The sequence below is a fragment of the Antennarius striatus genome, chromosome 2 (assembly GCF_040054535.1).
Source record: "Antennarius striatus isolate MH-2024 chromosome 2, ASM4005453v1, whole genome shotgun sequence".
Lineage (NCBI taxonomy): Eukaryota > Metazoa > Chordata > Actinopteri > Lophiiformes > Antennariidae > Antennarius > Antennarius striatus.
In genome coordinates this window covers 5,772,114-5,795,778 of record NC_090777.1, presented here as the reverse complement: position 1 = coordinate 5,795,778, position 23,665 = coordinate 5,772,114, and the positions used below count along the sequence as shown (strand labels likewise).

The following is a 23,665-nucleotide window of genomic DNA, read 5'->3' as shown; positions in this document are numbered from 1 at the left end:
GGATTGGTTTACTTTTTGATGACAGACAGATGACTTGCTCATCTAGTCTGACTTTTTAGACAGTGGTTTCAACAAATGTTAGAAAATCACACTGGATTACTCATGCAATTTCTCGACACTGTACAGGAAATTTCATCTCTACATTTTGCAGATAACGTTGTCTTATTGGCCTCATCAAACCTGGACCTTCAGTGTGCACTGGGGCGGTTTACAGCTGAGTGCCACACGAGTGGATGGAGGATCAGCACCTCCAAATCAGAGGCCAGGGTTCTCAACGGTAAAAAGGTCATCTGCCCTCTCCAGGGTGGTGGAGGGTTTTTACCCCAAGTGGAGGAGTTTAGGTATCTTGCTGACGAGTGAAGGACAAAATGTGAGATTGACAGATCAGTGCAGCTTCTTTAGTGATTCATTCGTTGTATATGTCTGTCGTGGTAAAGAAAGAGCTGAGTTGAAAGACAAAGCTCTCGATTCACTGTTCAATCTACATTCCTGTTCTCACCTATACTCAAGACCTTTGGGTCATGACCAAAAGGACAAGATCCCAAATACAGGCACTTGAAATGCTTTTCCTTCATAAGGTGGCTGGGTGCACACTTAGGGATAGGGTGAGGATCTCAATCACCCGGGAGGAACTTTAAATGGAGCCGCTGCTCCCCCATGTTGACTGGAGCCAGATGAGGTGGCTCGGGTTTCTGTTCCATATGTCTCCTGGAAGGGGTTCCCTCTAAACTACACGCTTGTACAATTTTCAGCACACAAGAAAATCTATGCAGCGCATAAAATTCAATAAACATTAGGTCTTATATTAGATGTTATTTAATCTAAATAGACCAATAATGTTTTCTGTACTATTTTTGTCATGACAGGCAGTGTATGGACCCAAATGCAGGACACCGGTACATAGATTTTCATCCCTCTTTTAATCACAGTTAAAAAGGCATACGAGAAGAGCTAAGGAACAAAAAAACGAACTGGCAAAGGATGAAAGTCCGAGACAGATTATAAAATCAACCCTATCGGGTGAAGGTGTGGAGATGAGGCTCCGCCCACAAGTTAGGCTTCTCCTGCCACATCCCAGCACAGCAGATCAACAATAAACCGTAACAATTTTGCATTGCAACTCAGTGAGTGACAGGTGTTCACTTACTCTACACAAGCAGTCAGAGCATTGACAGTCCTGCACATGCACCCTGCTACACACGCCGGGCAAGAGTCAGAGTACAAGAAATAGAAACACAAACGCTGAAACTGGGTGAGATTATTTTCGTTGAGAAAATTCAAAGCAAGAAGCAGACAAAGCCATTAACCTGGACAAAGTGTACAACCAAGTGATAAAGTAAATTTAAGTCAGATTTGTGCCTGTTCTAATGACATTAAGATTTTTTTATATATGGATATTAATCATTTAATGCTGTTACTACAATATAATTTATGGCTAGTAGAAATGCTAACAAAAAAAAGAGTAATTGCATATTTTACAGACCAGGAGTTAGAGGAATTTACATTGCAAAATGTGAATGTTTTAATGTGAACAAAATGTCATGTCTGATAAGTGTATATGTATTATTTCTCCCAGAACAGCATCCTTAGCCAGGCCACAACTGGACCTCTCCTCGGCCAAAGCAGCTCTTTTCCCACGGCCAAAGCAGAAGCTTTATATACAGTATAACTTACTATACATCTCATGAAGAACAATATTTTTGTCTTTTTCATGTCAGGTGGTCCAAATCGCTTACTTACTTTTAATAAGCCATGTAACTTGCTATGATCGAAGGTTTTGAGCAAGTGTGATACTAATGTGTGGCCACAGTGGGCAGATCTGATGTTTCTCAGTTTTTCTCAGTGTACTCAAGAAGCTTGTGTGTTTGACCAGACACATGAAAAATTAGACGGAGCATTGCTCCTGGACGCCTCCCTGGGGATGTGTTCTACCAGGAAGACCTAGGACACCCTGGACTATGTCTCTTGGCTAAGAACACCTCAGGATCCCCCTAGAAGAGCTGGAAGAGGGTGAAGGATGTATGATTATCCCTGCTGAGATTGTTGTCTTCACCACCCAGCCCCATATAAGCGATTGAAGATGGACGGACGCAGAGAATATGTTCATCATCCAAGCTGAATTGGTTTGTAAAATAGTTACTCAACAGAAGCCCAAAAATTGGTCTGCATATTCAGGAGCAAATTATTTCATCCTGAGGGAAAAAACAAATTTAGTGTGAACATCTTCATAAGGATATCAAAGTTAATAGAAAGAACACTCCTGTCCTACCTCTTCGCGTCTGTCATACATGTCTGCTCTTCTATTTCCTGCTGTTCCATTCTTGAAAATCTTTGACATATAATTAAAAAAAATACAGAGAGAATAATTTAACCAATTTGAGTTGCCTGGGATAAATGTATCAGAATCAATAACATAATAATGCATCAACATTGTCATGTAATTTTTTTAATGGCTGATTGTCAATCATACCTGTCTGAACTCTTTCAACTTGCACGACATGATAACAAAAATTACAATAAATACAAGAGACACCAAAACGCCCATCACAATTCCAACCAATGAAGAACTTTGTCTTCCACACTCAACATCAGTTGAGACTGTTCCTGGTTTTATCAGCACTAGATTCATGGACTCACACCTGCAATGACAGAGGGAGATTTTAACAGGATTGTCTGGACTATTTGGAAGACACAACAAAATCAGCTCTGAAGTGGAGCTTCACTTACTCTTTATGTGGGAGACAAGAGGGCAATTTTCCATTTGAATATGTTCCGTCAGTGCAGTCAGAGCACACAGTGTCTGTCAAAACCGTACCTTCAAAAATGCAAATTATATATCTTCAACAGCAGATTGTCATTTACAAATTATCTTGCATGTTTTTAAGTTTTTAAAAAAAGGTTGTTTTTATAGGTCTAATGAAATCTTATACTGCAGTATTTCTAACTGACAGGGATTTTTATTCACTGTAAAAGGAAGAGTCTCACAGGACTTATGAGACTTATGACTCAACCCAGCTAGAGACACATTTGGGTGGTGGAAACTTTGCTGCCATTATCTGCTCCGTTTGTTTGACGGTACCCTCTGTAAATTTTCAAGGGAGAATGATGCACAAACCTTCCTTAACATGTTTGAGCCGTGACTGCTGCTTCTGCTATCAGGGAAGGTTCAAACAATGTTGCTTAGGCTACCTTCCCTATGAGGAAGAGTTACATGGACATCAAGAGAGTCATTCTGAACTGTGAGGTCTTTGCTTCATGGATTAAGAGGAAAGGTTCTGGGGTGCCCATTTGTGACCCATCAACTATGCCTTTATCTTTACACTGCAGATGAAGGAAGCAGATGTGACGTGGCTGCATTTGCAGGAATCTGCTGGATTTTGGAGCAGGTGGTCCAGGAATGGTTCCAGGAGGGGCTCCTAGCTGAGACTTCAGAGCAGGCCTGAAGCCACCATTCAGTAGAAACAGAAGGAGCCGTTATCCTGGCAGATGACTAATTTGTATCCACTTTCATGTGCAAATGTCAAAATTACTTCATCATTGCACATAACCCCATGGCACCCTGCAGGAAGCCCTTCCCTGCTACCTTGGGGTGCCATGTCAAGATTATACTTTTTATTGTGGAGAAGCATAGGCTGTAGCTTCCACAAGAAAGATAAATCTTGTGTTATGGAAAAGGGACTTTACTTATATAGTGCTTATCTAGTCTGACTAACTACTCAAAGAGCTTTACAATAAAAGTAGTAGTAACCATTCACACCATCACTCACACACCAGTGGAACTGCCACTGGGAGAAATTTGGGGTTCAGTAGCTTGTCTAAGGATACTTTGAAAATGGACTGTAGGGCCAGTGCTTGAACCATCGACCATCTGATAAATAGACAATCACCCAACAACTAAGCCACACCTACCCCTTAAATTTATGAATTAGATATAACTGACCAACCTAAAAGAGTGTTGCATCTAGATTAAAACAAAGGATCAAGCTTAAGTGCTTTTGCTCAATTCAGTGACAAGGCAATTTGCATTTCTAGTGGTATACATCTCTGTGGTCTCTCTGGATTTCTAGAAACCTCAGTTTATGCAGAAGTGTGCCCCAGGGTTCGATCATGGAACAAATCCTTTTCATCATATACACACACTGTCTGGATCAAAGTGAGTCTAATGCAGGTATGCTGATCATACTGTGACATACTGCTCTACTTCTACACCACAACATGGCCTCAGTCAGGTACAATCGGCTGTTAACATCTTTCAACCAGACTTACATGATTTAACATTCTTTTATATGCTGATAAATCAAAGGTCTCTACTTTTTCATATTAAAAAAATCTAAGCTGCCCGACCTTCTAGCATCATCGCTTTCCAGGGCTCTGAGATTGAATCAGTATCTCAGTACAAATTCTTGTGTTTTATAATTGATTATTCTTTTACTTTTGAATCTCTCATTCAGACACCGGTGAACAAAAACTGAAGCTAAACTTGAGTTTCTAAGATGACTTGATGCAGCTGCCTTTATGCATGTGTTAGATTAGAGCAAGATGCCAATGCAATGAGCTGGGCAAGATATAGTGGGCCACTCTTTTTTTGTCTGTTATTACAATGTATTCAATATAAACACCATGCTTAATTCACAAGGACTACTTCGTCATTCTCACCATTATATCTGGATGGTAATAATAAACGGACAGCTGACCAATAATTAATAAACTGGCCACACATATTGCTCATATAGATGCTCAGCTACAGAAATTTTTAACCCTAAAGTATTCAGCAGCATGAAAGCTGATTTAGACAAATTAGGTTAGGGAAAACATTTCCATACCAAACGGCTACCTATGAGCATCAGCCTTCCAGTCATGGAAACATCCAGGTGAAATGTTCAACTGTTTCAATCCAATGCCAAAGTTTCACTGAACTTCAAAGTTGACCACACAGACAATCTGCAGTCAGGAAGGGGAGGACATGATGAGATGCTATGTCTCCTAAGATTCAGACTGACAGACGAAGCTACAGAAGTGGTCAGGATGTCACTTGGCTGCTGACTTCAGTGGTTCTGAAGCACAACTTTGTTTCTCTGATGTATTCATATTTGACTATGATAAGCTTTTACAGTACTGTACCATAGGCAGGTGAGAATGCTTTGAATTACTGCTATAAAATAGTACTGTAGGGTGGTGTTGAAGGTAGGCTTATTTCCAGGACTTCAACAAACACTATGGCAGTGCGGTCAGTCACAGTGAAACACTCAAAGAATCCATTTTTTTGTGTGATTTATTACTTCTTTCTTTAGTGCAGCAGATGCATCAAGGAATTGAGGCTGACAACAATCAATGCTGATTTGTCTAAACAGAACAGAAACTATAAGCATACATGAAATGATGTGTAACACAAACATCAATATCCATTAACCAAGCAAACAACACAAGGAATATGTCTATCATTAATGCAACATAAAGATACCAGCTATTTAATTCATTTAAGCATGAATATTATAAAAAGGAACTCACACTGTCACACCGACATACAATTGCTGCCAGAGGATTGCAGAGATCTGCTGCAAGGAAGTGGGGAAAAAGGGCCCATACCTGTTCTCAGTCCAATTTATCAATTCAGTTGCCTCAAAACTTCTCCTACTTCCTGATCCTCCTACTATCAGCTCCTCCTCTGAGCCTGCTCAGAGGTATACCAGGCCCTCGCCATGGAACAAGGGAGTCTACCCCAGTAGAGTTTACCCTAGTAGAGTAAACAATTGTTTTCCTGAGCCTTTAGGTCAGGGAATGGGTTCTGACTGTTGTCAAAAAATAAAGAAGAAACTAGCAAATTGATCCACTCCTCTCTGTCTAAAAGAAATTGCTCACCAACTTGACCATTTTTATCTCCATTTGTCACATCAACTTAAACAGAAATCAAGTAATGTCATCCAAACAAGATGATTTTCCCTTGAATTAAATTGTCAGTATTGTAAATTAATGGAAGTACAATTGATTGACAAAGTCGACACCAAGTAAAAAATAGTAATGTACTGTAAGTCTTTCAAAACTACAACTGTATTGTACTCTTAGGAAAACCAACCATTCTGACTGATGTATTGCCCTGGTTCGCAGCTTCTGTGCTTCTGAGCTGCCGTACAGCTTTCCTCCTTTTGGTCCAAACAGTAGAATCCATCCAGAGGTTCACAGACAGTGTCTGATGTTGCTGTGCATGGCCTGTTGATCTTTAAACCAGAACCTGACAATAGAGACACAGCTTAGATTTGTCACAAGTTTTTTGCATTGCGGTACATCCACTATAGAGCAGCATGCTACCTGCTTTCTGGCCTAAAGCCTTTATGAAAACTTTCCTAATGTGAATTCATGAGAAGCCGTCTACATAAATAGCACACACACACACACACACACACACACACACACACACACACACACACACACACACACACACACACACACACACACACACACACACACACACACACACACACACACACACACACACACACACACACACACAGAATTTGCATTTCTTACTTGTAATTAATCAGTCAATTGATTTGTGCTGCTATGGTGAAGTTATAAGGGCCAGCAGCATTCTGGTTTTTACTGTAATATACAGCATAAACTAATCCCACAAGAGGATGTTTCACAAAATGCTCGAATGTTCAAAATTAAATTTATTTAGTGCTATTATTTTTAAGTGAACCAGTAGAGTCAGATCTGACATAATTTTAGTTTTTTTTTAACACTTCAGAATGTGTTTAATGTAGATAATAGGATTCCTGTAGTGTTTTGACTGGCTTTCAATTCTGTCATAATCAGTCTTTTTTGAAATCATAAATTGTTCAGAATGTAACTTTATATATAACCAGTGTTCTCGTTAGCGTGTATCCTTGCGTTTTTGACACACATTTTTTGACAGGGACACACGATCATTAGAAAAAGTGCATCCCTGTGACGTAAGCTGTAAATACTCTCAATAAAAAAAAGAATTGATGCTACCTTTTTCCGTGATATAATAATGGAAGAAAATGCACTTCCTTTCAAGAAAAATATTCACAACTTACATTACATTTACGTTTCTCCATTTAAATTTCAACCCCAGTAATTGCCATTATCTCACGCAATTTTTTTGTTAGAAGACTCACCCGTGTGATTCAGCTTTATCAAAACTGACCATACGGCAACACGACATCTGCTCGTTTTACACGCTGCAGTAAGAGAGCAACAAGTTGTGCTAATGCGTGCCTTCTCGACAAAAAAAAAAAAAAGTTAATGGATAAAAAGAGACAGATATTACTGTGGACAGCACAGATAAAGACGCAGAAACCAAGTGAAAACTAGCCAGTCCGAAAATTTGTACCGCAATGAACACAATTGTTTCTTTGGGTGAGGCACGGCTAAATGTCAGCACCCAAGACAAAATAATGAGGGTACAGCTAACAAAAAGTTTGTGTGGAGTAGGCTCTGTCAGCTTGGTGCAGTGTTCAAAGGAGAATGTATGAATATAAGGCAAATAAAACTCTTGAGTGAAAAGCAAAAGTGGAAAAAACTGTATTACATCTTTCTTTATTTCTAAAACAGTACTTCTTTTAGAATGACCACCAGGCTGTAACATTTTGATAAAGATAATATGTAATTTTACTCTTTTTTTTTTAACTTAAACAGATATAAAGTCGTTATTAATGAAATCATTAAAATTAACAGTTTGTTTAAACCTAAATTCTCACATACGGCTTCTACCGTATATTCTGTTAATACTTTTGGGATGATTAAACATCATGTTGGGATGTACAAATTTTTTTGAAACTCATCCCAGGGATACACTACTTTCTTGAAGTAAAATGAACTCTGATAACAGTCTTTATGAAACGTCCTTGGTATTCTCAAAAGGGACTTCTTCTTTTCCTTTCGGCTTTTCCCTTCAGGGGTCGCCACAGCGAATCAATTTCCTCCATCTAGCCCTGTCCTTTGAATCCTCTTCTCTCACACCAACTACCTTCATGTCTTCCCTCACTACATCCATAAACCTCCTCTTTGGTCTTCCTCTAGGCCTCCTGCCTGGCAGTTCAAAACTCAACATCCGTCTACCAATATATTCACTATCTCTCCTCTGGACATGTCCAAACCATCTCAGTCTGGCCTCTCTGACTTTATCTCCAAAACCTCTAACATGTGCTGTCCCTCTGATGTACTCATTCCTGATCCTATCCATCCTGGTCACTCCCAGAGAGAACCTTAGCATCTTCATCTCTGCTACCTCCAGCTCTGTCTCCTGTCTTTTCCTCAGTGACACTGTCTCTAGACCAAACAACATCGCTGGTCTCACCACAGTTTTGTACACCTTTCCCTTCATTTTAGCTGAAACTCTGCTATCACACATCACACCTGACACTTTCCTCCACCCGTTCCATCCTGCCTGGACACGCTTCTTCACCTCTTTTACACACTCTCCATTGCTCTGGACTGTTGAGCCTAAGTACTTAAAATCCTCCACCTTCTTGATCTCTTCTCCCTCTAACCTCACTATTCCACTTGGGTCCCTCTCATTCACACACATGTACTCTGTCTTACTGCGGCTAACCTTCATTCCTCTCCTTTCCAGGACAAACCTCCACTTCTCTAGCTTCTCCTCCACCTGTTCCCTGCTCTCACTACAGATCACAATGTCATCTGCAAACATCATAGTCCATGGAGATTCCTGTCTAACCTCGTCTGTCAGCCTGTCCATCACCATGGCAAACAAGAAGGGGCTCAGAGCTGATCCCTGATGCAGTCCCACCTCCACCTTGAACTCCTCTGTCACACCTACAGCACACCTCACCACTGTCTTACAGTCTTCATACATGTCCTGCACCATTCTAACATACTTCTCTGCCACTCCAGACTTCCTCATACAATACCACAGTTCCTCTCTGGGCACCCTGTCATAGCTTTCTCCAGATCTACAAAAACACAATGCAGCTCCCTCTGGCCTTCTCTGTACTTCTCTATCAACATCCTCAAAGCAAATACTGCATCAGTAGTACTCTTTTTTGGCATGAAACCATACTGCTGCTCACAAATGTTCACTTCTGCCCTTAGTCTAGCTTCCACTACTCTTTCCCATAACTTCATTGTATGGCTCATCAGCTTTATTCCTCTGTAGTTGCCACAACTCTGCACATCTCCCTTGTTCTTAAAAATGGGCACCAGCACACTTCTCCTCCATTCCTCAGGCATCTTCTCACTATCTAAGATCCTGTTGAACAACCCAGTCAGAAACTCTACCGCCACCTCTCCTAGACACTTCCATACCTCTACAGGTATATCATCCGGACCGACTGCCTTTCCACTCTTCATCCTCTTCAATGCCCTCCTCACTTCATCCTGACTAATCTTTGCTACATCCTGGTCCACAACAGTCACCTCTTCTAGTCTTTGTTCCCTCTCATTTTCCACGTTCATCAACTCTTCAAAGTACTCTTTCCATCTTCCCATCACACTACTGGCACCTGTCAATAGACTTCCATCCCTATCCTTAATCACCCTAACCTGCTGCACGTCCTTCCCATCTCTATCTCTCTGTCTTGCCAACCGGTATAGATCAGTCTCTCCCTCCTTACTGTCCAACCTAGCATACAAGTCATCATAAGCTTCTTGTTTGGCCTTTGCTACCTCTACCTTCCCTGTACTCCTGTCTACTCTCCTCAGTCCTCTCAGTGTCCCACTTCCTCTTGGCTAACCTCTTTCTCTGTATGCACTCCTGTACCTCCTCATTCCACCACCAAGTCCCCTTATCTACTTTCCTTCCAGATGACACACCAAGTACTCTCCTACCTGTCTCCCTGATCACATTAGCTGTAGTTGTCCAGTCATCTGGAAGCACCTCCTGACCACCCAGAGCCTGTCTTAACTCCTTCCTAAAAGTCATGCAACACTCTTCCTTTTTCAGCTTCCACCATTTTGTCTTCTGCTCTGCTCTGCCCTCTTCATCTTCCTCACCACCAGAGTCATCCTACACACCACCATCCTATGCTGTTTGGCTACACTCTCACCTACCACTACTTTGCAGTCACTGATCTCTTTCAGGTTACACCGTCTACACAAGATGTAGTCTACCTGTGTGCTCCTACCGCCACTCTTATAGGTCACTCTATGTTCCTGCCTCTTCTGGAAGAAAGTATTCACTACAGCCATTTCCATCCTTTTTGCAAAGTCAACTACCATCTGTCCTTCTGCGTTCCTCTCCTGGATACCAAACCTGCCCATCACCTCCTCATCACCTCTGTTTCCTGCACCAACATGTCCATTGAAGTCTGCTCCAATGACAACTCTCTCACTTCTAGGCATGCTCTGCATCACTTCATCAAAGTCCAACCAGAATTTCTCCTTCTCCTCCAGCTCACATCCTACCTGTGGAGCATACCCGCTAACAACATTGAACATCACACCTTCTATTTCTAGCTTCAGACTCATCACTCTATCTGACACTCTTTTTACCTCCAGGACATTCCTAACAAACTCCTCCTTCAAGATAACTCCTACTCCATTTCTCTTCCCATCTACACCATGATAGAACAACTTGAACCCTGCTCCTAAACTTCTAGCCTTGCTACCTTTCCACCTGGTCTCCTGGACACACAGTATGTCTACCTTCCTCCTCTGCATCATGTCAACCAACTCTCTACCTTTTCCTGTCATAGTTCCAACATTCAAGGTCCCTACTCTCAGTCCTATACTCTTGGTGTTCCTCTTCTCTTTCTTCGTGCGGACGCACTTTCCTCCTCTCCTTCTTCGACCAACAGTAATCCAATTTCCACCGGCGCCCTGTAGGTCAACAGCGCCGATGGCGGTCGTTGTTAACCCGGGCCTCGACCGATCCGGTATGGAAGTCATAGGTTTGATTCGCATCTTTGATTTGGCAAAAGTTTTACGCCGGATGCCCTTCCTGACGCAACCCTCTGTATTTATCCGGGCTTGGGACCGGCACAATAAGACACTGGCTTGTGTCCTCTTGCGGCTACATTATTCTCAAAAGGGACTAATTTCCAAAAAAAAATCATTTCATTTTCAGGGATAAATTGAAAATGCTAACTATCCACAGAAGAGATACATACAATGGTAAATTCATCCTTTACTTGTTTTTATGACAAAGAGGAAAATTTTAAATCTACCTGCATCACATTTTGCACAGGGAAAACATTGGTCAAATCCAGTCGGCCAATTCATGAAGGTTCCACTGTTGCAGGGCTGACAGTACGTGCTTTTAAACTCTGTGCAATGCGTTTTAACTCGACTTCCTATTGTAAAGAAAAGCAACAAATTAATATCATGCAAGTGATTCTGATGTATGAATTAAAATACTTCAGTGAGTACTGGCCAATTTGTTATGACATTGAGAGAGTGACAAGTACAGTACAGTTATGACTACCATGAAATGATGTCCGATCTTACGCGAGAATGTTCAAATACATTTCATCTTCCTCAACTGTTGAAATAAAACTTCAGTTAAGGGGTAGTTTCTATTCATTTCACCAGAATGCATGTTTCAAAAACGCAGGACAAGATGTTAACAATCCCTTAAGTACAAGCTGGTGCCTTGAGAATGGCAATGATGATGTATTTGACAGAAGAATTTGGTGGACACCCTCCTTTGAAGGGATATCCAGGGTTCACCCCTTCAGCAGTATACCCCAGATGTCATTGGGTGTTTCGCCCATTACTGCTTGACACCCTCGACTGGAGGAGGCCCGACAGGGTGATCAAGTCCCTGCAGTGTGTCCCCAAATCACCCTCTTTTATGTCATTTTGTAGCACGCCAATAACTTCCTCCTCCTCAGACGCTTTTTCCCACTGCTTCCGCAGTTGTCTATTCTACTGAATGAGGCACTTCATTTCTTGTTGCCTCCAGGAAGTTGATGTAGTTGGAGCTTTTTGACTGCTTTTCCTTTCTTGTACACTGAAGTGTTCAGCCTCATACTGGTAGATAATATCCCCCATCCTCTCCAGCCTCTGTCCACTGTGCCTTTGAGTTGCTCTAAGCAGAGTCAAGCCATCATTGATTGTTGCCAAAAGTTTTTTGTTGGTAGCAGCCAGCCATTTCACATGCGGTCTCTGCCCAGTAAGCCTGTTCTAGATTGCAGGCCTGGGAGGCTGAGTGGGATTTTCTGATATCATCATCTCTGTGCTTGGGGGTACTTCCTGTCAGTGGTACTGATGCACTGCAAGTTGTGGTTTGCATCCAGTTGCTGGGCTTCATTTGATTGATTTGACATCTGACTGCTTTTGCAGTAAGTAATCAGTATGACTCCTGTCTCTGGCTTCCCAAACACTTTCTCTTCCCTGAATGAATCCTTATCCCATGCTATGATGTACAGTAATTTTTCTCCATCCACGCACACAGATTTGTAATGTGTGGCTGGCAGCTACAAATATACTGTAGCTATGACCATTTCCTGATCTGCGCTTTTGTTTCTCATAGTCATTTCCAGTAAAAGCATTGTCACCACAGCATCAACTGCTGAGTCTTCTTCGGCCCTCCTGAGGGTATTGTTATATTTTGCATTTTCGTAGCTATTTCTGGTGTTTCCATGCAGTCAGAGCTTAGAAAGCTACAGACATGGGTAGCTAACCTATGTCCGTCTCATTCCCTTTTGCCAGTGGTCACCCGATGCTGCCACAAGACTTTTCCCTGTTATTAGCTGATCTTTCTCGGCAGTCACTGACTGCATCCAAATATTCAGATTTCTCAAACACAGGACAAGATGTAAACAATCTATTAAGTGTGATATAGTATTTGAGAATGATGATAACAACATATTTAACACAGCAGAATTTGGTGGGCACCCTCCTTTAGAGGGTTATCCAAGGTTCACATTTTCAGTCATATACTCCAGGTGTCACTAAGATAATAAATACAATAAAAATTATGATATTATTAGTACTACTACTATTCCCCTCCATCCAATACCATCTTACTGTGATGGAGGGGTTTGAGTGCCCTAGTGATCCTTAAATCTGTGTTGTCTGGGGCAATTTGCACCTGCAATTTGCCCCTTGATGGGTTGTCTATGGCAAAGAGGTTGTAAGTGAAAGACCAACAAAGTGTGACTGAAAGATCCCTGATGACAAATACTGTACTCAAACCAATGAGTGTACCCAGCCCAAAGGGATACCAGGCCCTCGCCCAGGAGCAAGGGTGTTTACCCCAGTAGCTGATGCAATTGTTCTCCTGCGCCTTCAGGTCAGGGAATGGGTTCTGACTGTTTCCATCCCACACCCACAGTGACAAGTATTAGTGGACAAGTAAGGCTGAACTATAGTTTATGAAAAGCAATGCTGTGTGAAGCATCCTCAGTGGAGTGGTTAACTCTAAAAGTGAACTGACGAGGGTCCAGTGTTGGTGGAAGTCTGCCCCTGATGTGGTGCGCAATCACGACCTTAGAGCATTCTACAATCAGAGAGGAAAGTATAACAGCCTGGAATCATTCAGGCACTCAATGGCTGACTTTTTGGGGACGGGACTTATGGTGCTGGATTTCAGAGAGGAGAGGATGTTGACTTGTGACAGGGAACTGTTGAAGATTCTGGTGAAGACCCTAGTCAGATGATCAGCTTAGGCATTGAGTACCTTCTCAGACATTCTGCCCTGGCCAGCAGCATTTCTGGGGTTGACAGACTTCAGCACACATCTCGCTTTATGTTCCTGAAGTGTTAGTGCGCTGCTGTCGGAGGGTGGTGGATGTGGTAAATAGCCAGAAATGAAAACACAAGCTCTAAATACAGCAGTGCTGTCGTGCTTCCTACTAGTTGTCTAATATTCAAGAGGTACTTACCAGCTGGACACATAGGACAGCACTCATTCCCAATCTGATACTCTGATCGATGACATGTGAGGGTGTGTCCCTTGAAGACGTTCATCGCAAGCACCTAACAAGAGGGGGTTTTTTTTGTTTGTGACTTGTGTTATAATTTGTACTGTAATGTTATGTGATTTTTGTGCACTGTTTTCTCTGGTTTGTTCCTTTATTGTACAGATTTAAAGGTTCAGGTTGAAGATTAGAAAACTCTTACCAGCAAAGATGCATCCGTCAGCAATATTCTTATCGACATCATTTTGTTCAACTAGATCGCGATTATTCATGTCAGATGAAGTGAGATCTCAAATGAAGTGAGATGTACAGTTATCAAAGAGGAAACCATCTGGAAAGAAAATCAGAAAAATATTACATTAGTTTACTGTTAGTTTTCTCCAGTGGATGGATGTGTTGATCACTATTAAAAAAAAACAGAAAATACACTTCAATTGAGTCTAGAAGTCAGCCATCTGTTCTCTATATGACATTTTACAGATCAGCTGAAGCAGAGGGGGCAGAGGCAAAGTGATTTTTAAATTATATGTGATTTACATGGAGATTTATACAACAACCTGAACTGTAAGAAGTGTGTTACATGAAAACCAAATGTATTACAGCAAAAAATCCTATTAAACCCTATGAAAAAAAAAATCAAAGAAGTGAAAACTGACCTGACTTAACTATAAGGATTGTCATTAAGTGTATCGATCTTGAACCTACGGAATTTTTAAAGAAGGTATTAAGCAGTATTTCAGAATTACACTCAGGATTATAAATACTTTTATTCATTTAATGAAAATATAATCTTTATTTGGAAGTATTTGATACAACTGTCCATGATGTCTGAACAATTGGTTCATATGTCAAACTTTTGCATTTGTTGAACTTGGCATGAAAGGGAGAAAGCTTTACATCGGCTATTTAAACCATGCTGAGGTGTTCCGCCAGGCGGAATTGAATTTATCAGAGCTTTTTTATTTTAATGACATACACTTCAAAAACATCTGAATATAGCAATACCTCACCTTACATCGTTCTTTGGTTCCAGGAGACATGACAGAAGTCTAAAAACGGCAGGGAAAAAGAACACATGAAGAGATGGAGGTGCAAAAAGAAAAGGAGGTTGATTAGGCAAAATCCTATTTACTTTGTGAAAGAACATAGGAGCTGATGCTCGTGTAATCATGTATTAACCATTGTGTTACCCTGTGTTAATCCTTACGGTTGGTTGAGACGATTTATGGTGCATTCTAAATTCTTTACTTAGACACCCACATACCTTCTTCTTTTCCATTCAGCTTTTACCTTCAGGGGTCGCCAGAGTGAATCAGCAAATTGCCTCCATCTAACCCTGTCTTCTGCATCCTTTTCTCTCACACCAACTACCCCCATGTCCTCTTTCACTACATCCATAAACCTCCTCTTTGGTCTTCCTCTAGGCCTCCTGCCTAGCAGTTCAGAACTCAGTATCCCTTCTACCAATATATTCACTATCTCTCCTCTGGACATGTCCAAACCATCTCAGTCTGGCCTCTCTGACTTTATCTCCAAAACCTCTAACACGTGCTGTCCCTCTGATGTACTCATTCCTGATCCTCTCCATCCTGGTCACTCCCAAAGAGAACCTCAGGTTCTTCATCTCTGCTACCTCCAGCTCTGTCTCCAGTATTTTCCTCAGTGACACTGTCTCTAGACCAAACAATATCGCTAGCCTCAACACAGTTTTGTACACCTTTCCTTTCAATATAGCTGAAACTCTTATATCACACATCACACCTGACACTTTTCTCCACCTGTTCCATCTTGCCTGTATACGCTTCTTCAACTCTTTTCCACACTCTCCATTGCTCTGGATTGTTGAACCTAGGTACTTAAAATCCTCCACCTTCTTTATCTCTTGTCCCTGTAACCTCAGTCTTCCACTTTGGACCCTCTAATTTACACACATGTACTCTCTCTTACTGCGGCTAACCTTCATTCCTCTACTTTCCAGGACAAACCTCCACCTGTCTAGCTTCTCCTCCACCTGTTCCCTGCTCTCACTACAGATCACAATGTAATCTGCAAACATTATCGTCCATGGAGATTATGTCTAACCTCGTCTGTCAGCCTGTCCATCACCATAGCGAACAAGAAGGGATTCACAGCTGATCCCTAATGCAGACCCACCTCCAGCTTGAACTCCTCTGTCATACCTACAGCACACCTCACCACTTTCTTACAGTCCTCATACATGTCCTTCACCTCTCTAACATACAGTACTTCTCTGCCACTCCAGACTTCCTCATACAATACCACAGATAATCTCTGGGCACCCTGTCATAAATTTTCTCCAGATCTACAAAAACACAATGCAGCTCCCCCTTGCCTCCTCTGTACTAATTTCCCTAAGGGAATTATAATCAGTATATAAAATTTAAAACAAAAATCTGTAGTACTCTTGTTTGGCATGAAACCATATCGCTGCTCACAAATGTTCACTTCTGCCCTTGGTCTAGTTTCAACTACTCTTCAACTTCATTGCACCAGCACACTTCTCCACCATTCCTCCGGCGTCTTCTCACTATCTAAGATCCTGTTGAACAACCCAGTCAGAAAACTCTACTGCCACCTCTCCTGGACACTTCCATACCTCCACAGGTATATCATCAGTACCCAGTGCCTTTCCACTCTTCATCCTCTTCAATGCCCTCATCACTTCATCCTGACTAATCTTTACTACTTCCTGGTCCACAACAGCCACGTCTTCTAGTCTTTGTTCTCTCTCATTTTCCTTGTTCATCAACTCTCCAAAGTACTTTCCATCTTCTCATCCCACTACCGACACCTGTTGATAGACTTCCATCCCTATCCTTAATCACCCTAACCCGCTGCACGTCCTTCCCATCTCTGTCTCTCTGCCTTGCCAACCTGTATAGATCAGTCTCTCCCTCTTTACTGTCCAACATACAGTAGCATACAAGTCACCATAAGCCCCTTGTTTGGCCTTTGCCACCTTTACTTTCACCTTACGCTGCATCTCCCTGTACTTCTGTCTACTCTCCTCAGTCCTCTCAGTGTCCCACTTTTTCTTGACTCACCATTTTCTCTGTATACACTCCTGTACCTCCTCATTCCACCACCAAGTCTCCAGTCATCTGGAAACACCTCCTGACCACCCAGAGCCTGTCTTAACTCCTTCTTAAAAGTCATGCAACATTCTTCCTTTTTCAGCTTCCACCATTTCGTCCTCTGCTCTGCCTTTACCCTCTTCACCATCCTCACCACCAGAGTCACCCTACACACCATGCTGTTTGGCTACAATCTCGCCTACCACTACTTTGCAGTTACTGATCTCCTTCAGATTACACCGTGTACACAAGATGTAGTCTACCTGTGTGCTCCTACCTTCACTCTTATAGGTCACACTATGTTCCTGCCTCTTCTGGAAGAAAGTATTCACTATAGCCATTTCCATCCTTTTTGCAGAGTCAACCACCATCTGTACTTCTGCATTCCTCTTCTGGATACCAAACCTGCCCATCACCTCCTCATTACCTCTGTTTCCTGCACCAACATGTCCATTGAAGTCTGCACCAATGAAAACTCTCTTACTTCTAGGTAAGCTCTGCATCACTTCATCAAAGTCCAACCAGAATTTCTCCTTCTCCTCCAGCTCACATCCTACCTGTGGAGCATACCCACTGACAACATTGAACATCACACTTTCTATTTCTAGCTTCAAACTCATCACTCTATCTGACACTCTTTTTACTTCCAGGACATTCCTAACAAACTCCTCCTTCAAGATAACTCTTACTCTATTTCTCTACCTATCTACACCATGATAGAACAACACCATGATTTAACCCTGCTCCTAAACTTCTTACCTTGCTACCTTTCCACCTGGTCTCCTGGAAACACAGTATGTCTACCTTCCTCCTCTGCATCATGTCAACCAACTCTCTACCTTTTCCTGTCATAGTTCCAACATTCAAGGTCCCTACTCTCAGTCCTATACTCTTGACATTCCTCGTCTCTCTCTTCCTACGAACAGATTTTCCTCCTGTCCTTCTTTGACCACCAGTAGTCCAATATCCACCGGCACCCTGTAGGTGAACAGCACCGATGGTGGTTGTTGTTAACCCAGGACTTGGCAGATGCGGTTGGGAAGTCATAGATTAGATTTGTATGTTTGATTGGGCAAAAGTTTTACGTCGGATGCCCTTCCTGACACAACCCTCTGTATGTATCTGGACTTGGGACTTGTCGTTAATGATTTGCTATTTGATTATCTGCAATCCACCAGGTGTTTAACTGTTTTCTCCGACAGCAAATCATTTGTGCCAGGGCTGGATTCAGATCAGGTCCAAACATGTCAATTTTGCATAGGTGTCAGAGGTCACAGTGTCACAGCCATAAAAACGATACACAGACATTACACTCTTAACTCAATTCTCTCAACCTGCCTATTATAAATGTAATTTACTGCTATAAAATGATCAACATTTGTGATGGCTGGTGTTAAAATCCAATGATTTTGGGGGTCATAATCCAGAATGTTTCAAGCTAATACTGAGGAAGTATGTCTTATAGAGAGAGAAAGATTTTAAATAATCTGTGTATAATAAGAGATTATCTGCATTATTGGCAAAATTTGGATGAATTGCAGGAAAATTAAATTATTGTTTCAAACAAAACTGTAGTCTATGGAAGCTCACTTTCCGATGCTGGAAATTTCAGTTACTCACATTTTCGCAGGTACTGCATAATGATTCGGTCTGAATTTCAGGGGGGCATTCCAAGTATGTCTGGTCCAAAGCGCACTACTAGGAACTAAGTCTTTGCTGTTAAATTAATCCATCAATCCATCCATTCTCTTCCGCTTATCCGGAGGTCGGGTCGCGGGGGCAGCAGCTTAAGCAGGGAAGCCCAGACTTCCCTCTCCCTAGCCACTTCGTCCAGCTCCTCCGGGAGAATCCCAAGGCATTCCCAGGCCAGCCGGGAGACATAGTCTCTCCAGCGTGTCCTGGGTCGTCCCCGGGGCCTCCTCCCGGTAGGACGTGCCCGGAACACCTCACCAGGGAGGCGTCCAGGAGGCATCCTGACCAGATGCCCGAGCCACCTCATCTGGCTCCTCTCGATGCGGAGGAGCAGCGGCTCGACTCCGAGTCCCTCCCGGATGACCGAACTTCTCACCCTATCTCTAAGGGAGAGCCCGGACACCCTGCGGAGGAAACTTATTTGGGCTGCTTGTATCCGAGATCTCGTTCTTTCGGTCACGACCCACAGCTCATGACCATAGGTGAGGGCAGGAACGTAGATCGACCGGTAAATCAAGAGCTTTGCCTTTCGGCTCAGCTCCTTCTTCACCACGACGGACCGATACAGAGTCCGTATCACTGCAGACGCTGCACCGATCCGCCTGTCGATCTCCCGTTCCATTGTACCCTCACTCGTGAATGAGACATCAAGATACTTGAACTCCTCCACTTGGGGCAGGATCTCATCCCCAACCTGGAGAGGGCACTCCACCCTTCTCCGACTGAGGACCATGGTCTCAGATTTGGAGGTGCTATTCTCATCCCAACCGCTTCACACTCGGCTGTGAACCTCTCCAGTGAGAGTCAACAGCACCACGTCATTGCAAAAAGCAGAGACGCAATACTGAGGCCACCAAACCGGACACCCTCAACGCCTTGGCGTTGAGGCTAGAAATTCTGTCCATAAAAGTTATGAACAGAATTGGTGACAAAGGGCAGCCTTGGCGGAGTCCAACCCTCACTGGAAACAAATCCGACTTACTGCCGGCAATGCAGACCAAACTCTGACATCGGTCGTACAGGGACCGAACAGCCCTTATCAAGGGGTTCGGTACCCCATACTCCCGAAGCACCCCCCACAGAACCCCCTGAGGAACACGGTCAAACGCCTTCCTCAAGTCCACAAAACACATGTAGACTGGTTGGGCAAACTCTCATGCCCCTTCAAGGACCCTGCGGAGGGTATAGAGCTGGTCCACTGTTCCACGGCCAGGACCAAAACCACACTGCTCCTCCTGAATCCGAGATTCGACTTCCCGACGGACCATCCTCTCCAGAACTCCTGAATAGACCTTGCCAGGGAGGCTGAGGAGTGTGATGCCCCTGTAGTTGGAGCACACCCTCCGGACCCCTTTCTTAAAAAGGGGGACCACCACCCCAGTCTGCCAATCCAGAGGTACTGTCCCCAATGTCCATGCGATGTTGCAGAGGCGTGTCAACCAGGACAGCCCCACAACATACAGAGCCTTCAGGAACTCTGGGCAGATCTCATCCACCCCCGGGGCCCTGCCACCGAGGAGCTTTTTAACTATCTCGGTGACCTCAACCCCAGAGATAGGAGAGCCCGCCTCAGGACTCTGCTTCCTCATGGGAAGGCGTGTCTGCGGGATTGAGGAGGTCTTCGAAGTATTCTCCCCACCAAGTCACAACGTCCCGAGTTGAGGTCAGCAGTGCCCCATCCCTACTATATACAGTGTGGATGCTGCACTGCTTCCCCCTCCTGAGACGCCTGATGGTGGACCAGAATTTCTGGTCCACCATCTGGACGTCTGGAAGTCGTCCTCCAAGGCCTCACCGAACTCCTCCCACGCCCGAGTTTTTGCCTCAGCAACCACCAAAGCTACATTCCGCTTGGCCAGCCGGTACCTATCAGCTGCTTCAGGAGTCCCACAGGCCAAAAAGGCCTGATAGGACTCCTTCTTCAGCTTGACGGCATCCCTTACCGCTGATGTCCACCAGCAGGTTCTGGGGTTGCCGCCACGACAGGCACCGACCACCTTACGGCCGCAGCTATGGTCGGCCGCCTTGACAATGGAGGCGTGGAACATGGTCCACTCAGACTCAATGTCCCCCGCCTCCCCCGGAACATAGGTGAAGTTCTGCCAAAGGTGGGAGTTGAAACTCATTCTGACAGGGACTTCCCCCACCATTGGAGCCAGCTCACAATGCACCCCACCCCTATGGCCCCTCCCACAGGTGATGAGCCCATGGGAAGAGGGACCCACATTGTCCTTTCGGGCTGCGCCCGACCAGGCCCCATGGGTGCAGGCCCGGCCACCAGGCTCTCGCCTTCGAGCCCCAACTCCAGGCCTGGCTCCAGAGGGGGGCCCCAGTGACCCGCGTCCGGGCAAGGGAAAACGTGTTCCATTGTTTGTAATCATCATTTAGGGTCTTTGAGCAGTCCTTTGTCTGGTCCCTCACCTAGGACCTGTTTGCCATGGGTGACCCTACCAGAGGCAGAAAGCCCCAGACAACTTAGCTCCTAGGATCATTGGGACATACAAACCCCTCCACCACGATAAGGTGACGACTCAAGGAAGGGTTAAATTAAATTAAAGACCTCCAGACTGAAAATAAACTGAATGTAAAAGTGTAAAGTTCAAGTCAGCGTTATATTGTTTGACAGCTTTTGTACGAAGTTAGTTACAGGTAGTCGTCGACTTACGACCGCGATTGGGACCGACAGATCGGTCGTAACTCGACTTGGTCGTAAATTGACTCTCAAGTAAAAATTAAATCCAGCAGCGCTGGTTCTTGGCTGTGGGTCGTCCGGATCGTCAGCTGGGGCAGCGTATGGGTTGGTGGGAGCGGGAGACGATCTTTTCATAATCATTGTGAGCTTTGTCTGAATTGTTCGTTTCTTTTTCTCTTCATAAATTTCACGATATGGACGGAAAGCGTCATTTGCCATCCGTTCAATCCTTGCAAATGTTTCTATGTTCTATGTCCATTTCTTCAAAGTGTGCACGGAGTTTATTTAACAGGGAAAAGCCTTCTGACAAGCCTTTGGTGGTGAACATTTTTTCTGTTTCCTCCTCTTCTTTCTCTGCTTCTTTCTCTCTCTCTTCTTCTTCCACTCTTTCTTCTTCCAGCGCGATCAGTTCTTCATACAGCGCGATCATTCGTGAGTTCTCCAAGGAGAGGTTTTTTGCCAGTTTCACTATTTTCTCTCGAATCTGATCAAGTTCTTCGTCACTTTCAAATCCAGCAGAAGAGTTCACGTAACGCTTGACAGTTTTTCCATACGCCATTCATACATTTCTCCGTCACAGCCTCCTAAGCAGCCCAGCCCATCAGTAGTGGGCTGGGCTGCGATTTCATGGTGTGACTGAACGCGTGTGTGCGCCGTGGTGACTGAAGAGAGCGCAGGAGCCTCAGAGTGTGAGTACTGTGGCTGGAGGGAATGCCCGCGTTACCCGGACATTGTGGTCGTAAAGTCGATCGGTCGTAAGTTGCATAGGTTGTAAGTCGACGACTACCTGTAGTTAGTTAGTTCCACCCGTTCCTATTTGGAACATTGGGCAACAAGTCTCCTCCAATGGCTCCGGTCTCTGGGGACCCTTCTTGCTCATTGCCAGCTGACACCCGTCTCGCTTAAGTCCCTTTTGGCAGTCTGCCTCCACGTCTTCTTTGGCCTCCCTCTCTTCCTCTTTCCACCCTCTGGCAGCCAGTCCATGGCCACACTTGCCGTTCTCTCTCTTGGCAGTTGGAGTACGTGGCCAATCATTCTCCTTCTCCTTTCAGGGACGATGCAGCTACCCCTGCCCTCCTCCTCATCATCACCAAGTACCAAATAAATATAAGTGTCTTCAATACTTTCCCCCTGTCATTCAATTTTATTTATGGCCATCTAATATTTGATTTCTTTGTATGTGACGTTATCGATATCTGGTAAAAATGAAAGTCAGTCAGCCATCTTCAGATTACCACCGCTATATCTGCCATAGCGCCACACAACCCCACACACACACACACACACACACATACACACACACACACACTCATTCATTCATTCCTACAGGCAATTTGGAACGTCCAATCAACCTGAAGCGCATGCTTTTGGAGGTGGAAGCGGAGAACCCGGAGAGAATCCACGCAGACACACAGAGCGGGATCGAGTCCGCCGTGTTGTGAGGCGACAGCGCTAACCACTGCGCCACCGTGCCGCCCAAAAGTGAAAGTGAAAGCTAAAAATGTTTGGGTCACAACAAGCGCTTAAAATAGCACTATGAGTAAGATCAGCCATGTAAAATCAAATGTTATCCGGCTACACGAATAACAGCTGTTGTGGCGAATCCTGCATCACCTGGACATTTTTTTGCGACATCTGGAACATAACCAAACATATCTGCTCCGAGAAACGAGCTACACACAGCACACACACACACACACACACACACACACACACACACACACACACACACACACACACACACACACACACACACACACACACACACACACACACACAGAGTTTTCCTCAATGTTAAAGCAAGTAACACAGGAAAAAACGTCTCCTTACCATGACTTTGACGGAGCTTGACATTCGTAAACAAGTGGGCGGGGCTCAAGGAAACCAGTCCAGTCCAATGGATTTCGTTTGTGAATAAGGGTGGGCGTGGCTTCCAAACACTTCTTTCTCCTCAGCGGAGATAGTTGTGTGCGTACACGTTCGATGTGTATTCTTTTGATTGTACGTTTTACATCTGCGTTTTGTATTTATCATGAGACTTTAACCAGCAGAGTCTCATAAATCTATTACAGCAGGTTTTGCAAAATGTCAACCTGTGCATCGTTCAAATTGTCGTTGTGTTTCTGTTTGCATGCAGCCTATATAAGAAACAACTTTTTGTGCGCCCAGTTTGAACAGAGTGGACGTCGCTGTTATGAAGGTACACCCAGATTACCGGGTCAATAATTCGTCCACAAACGTTATTTCGTCAAGGCAACATTTTCTGACCTGACGTTTGAAGCATTTGTTTGAGCTCAACCTTGTTCTTCTTTTATTAATTAAAATTCGTTTCGATGTGATAT

General features: G+C 43.8%; 1 protein-coding gene across 3 annotated transcripts; it reads right to left on the bottom strand.

The window, feature by feature from the left end:
• Window positions 1-901: 901 nt before the first annotated feature.
• Window positions 902-23,198, bottom strand: LOC137603023 (tumor necrosis factor receptor superfamily member 14-like). Of its 3 annotated transcripts, none has more exons than XM_068326201.1 (10): window positions 23,154-23,198; window positions 14,855-14,893; window positions 14,047-14,175; window positions 13,809-13,902; window positions 11,148-11,273; window positions 6,074-6,229; window positions 2,728-2,815; window positions 2,471-2,639; window positions 2,270-2,329; window positions 902-2,192 (listed from the first exon to the last, which is right to left on the bottom strand). In XM_068326201.1, the coding sequence occupies exons 3-10, from the start codon at window positions 14,086-14,088 to the stop codon at window positions 2,172-2,174; spliced, it is 756 nt and encodes a 251-aa protein (XP_068182302.1). In that variant the 5' UTR covers window positions 14,089-14,175; window positions 14,855-14,893; window positions 23,154-23,198; the 3' UTR covers window positions 902-2,171. The 3 variants fall into 3 exon arrangements, with proteins under 3 accessions (XP_068182302.1, XP_068182312.1, XP_068182318.1); XM_068326211.1 differs by lacking the exon at window positions 23,154-23,198 and adding an exon at window positions 18,560-18,646; XM_068326217.1 differs by lacking the exons at window positions 11,148-11,273; window positions 23,154-23,198 and having other exon boundaries at window positions 14,855-18,503.
• Window positions 23,199-23,665: the final 467 nt, after the last annotated feature.

Coding starts and splice junctions, on each gene's coding strand:
- LOC137603023 (XM_068326201.1), bottom strand. CDS start 14,088: ATGATGTCGATAAGAATATTGCTGACGGATGCATCTTTGCTG. Junction 13,903..14,046: donor TGACGGATGCATCTTTGCTG/GTAAGAGTTTTC, acceptor CCCTCTTGTTAG/GTGCTTGCGATGAACGTCTT. Junction 2,330..2,470: donor AGTTGAAAGAGTTCAGACAG/GTATGATTGACA, acceptor TATATGTCAAAG/ATTTTCAAGAATGGAACAGC.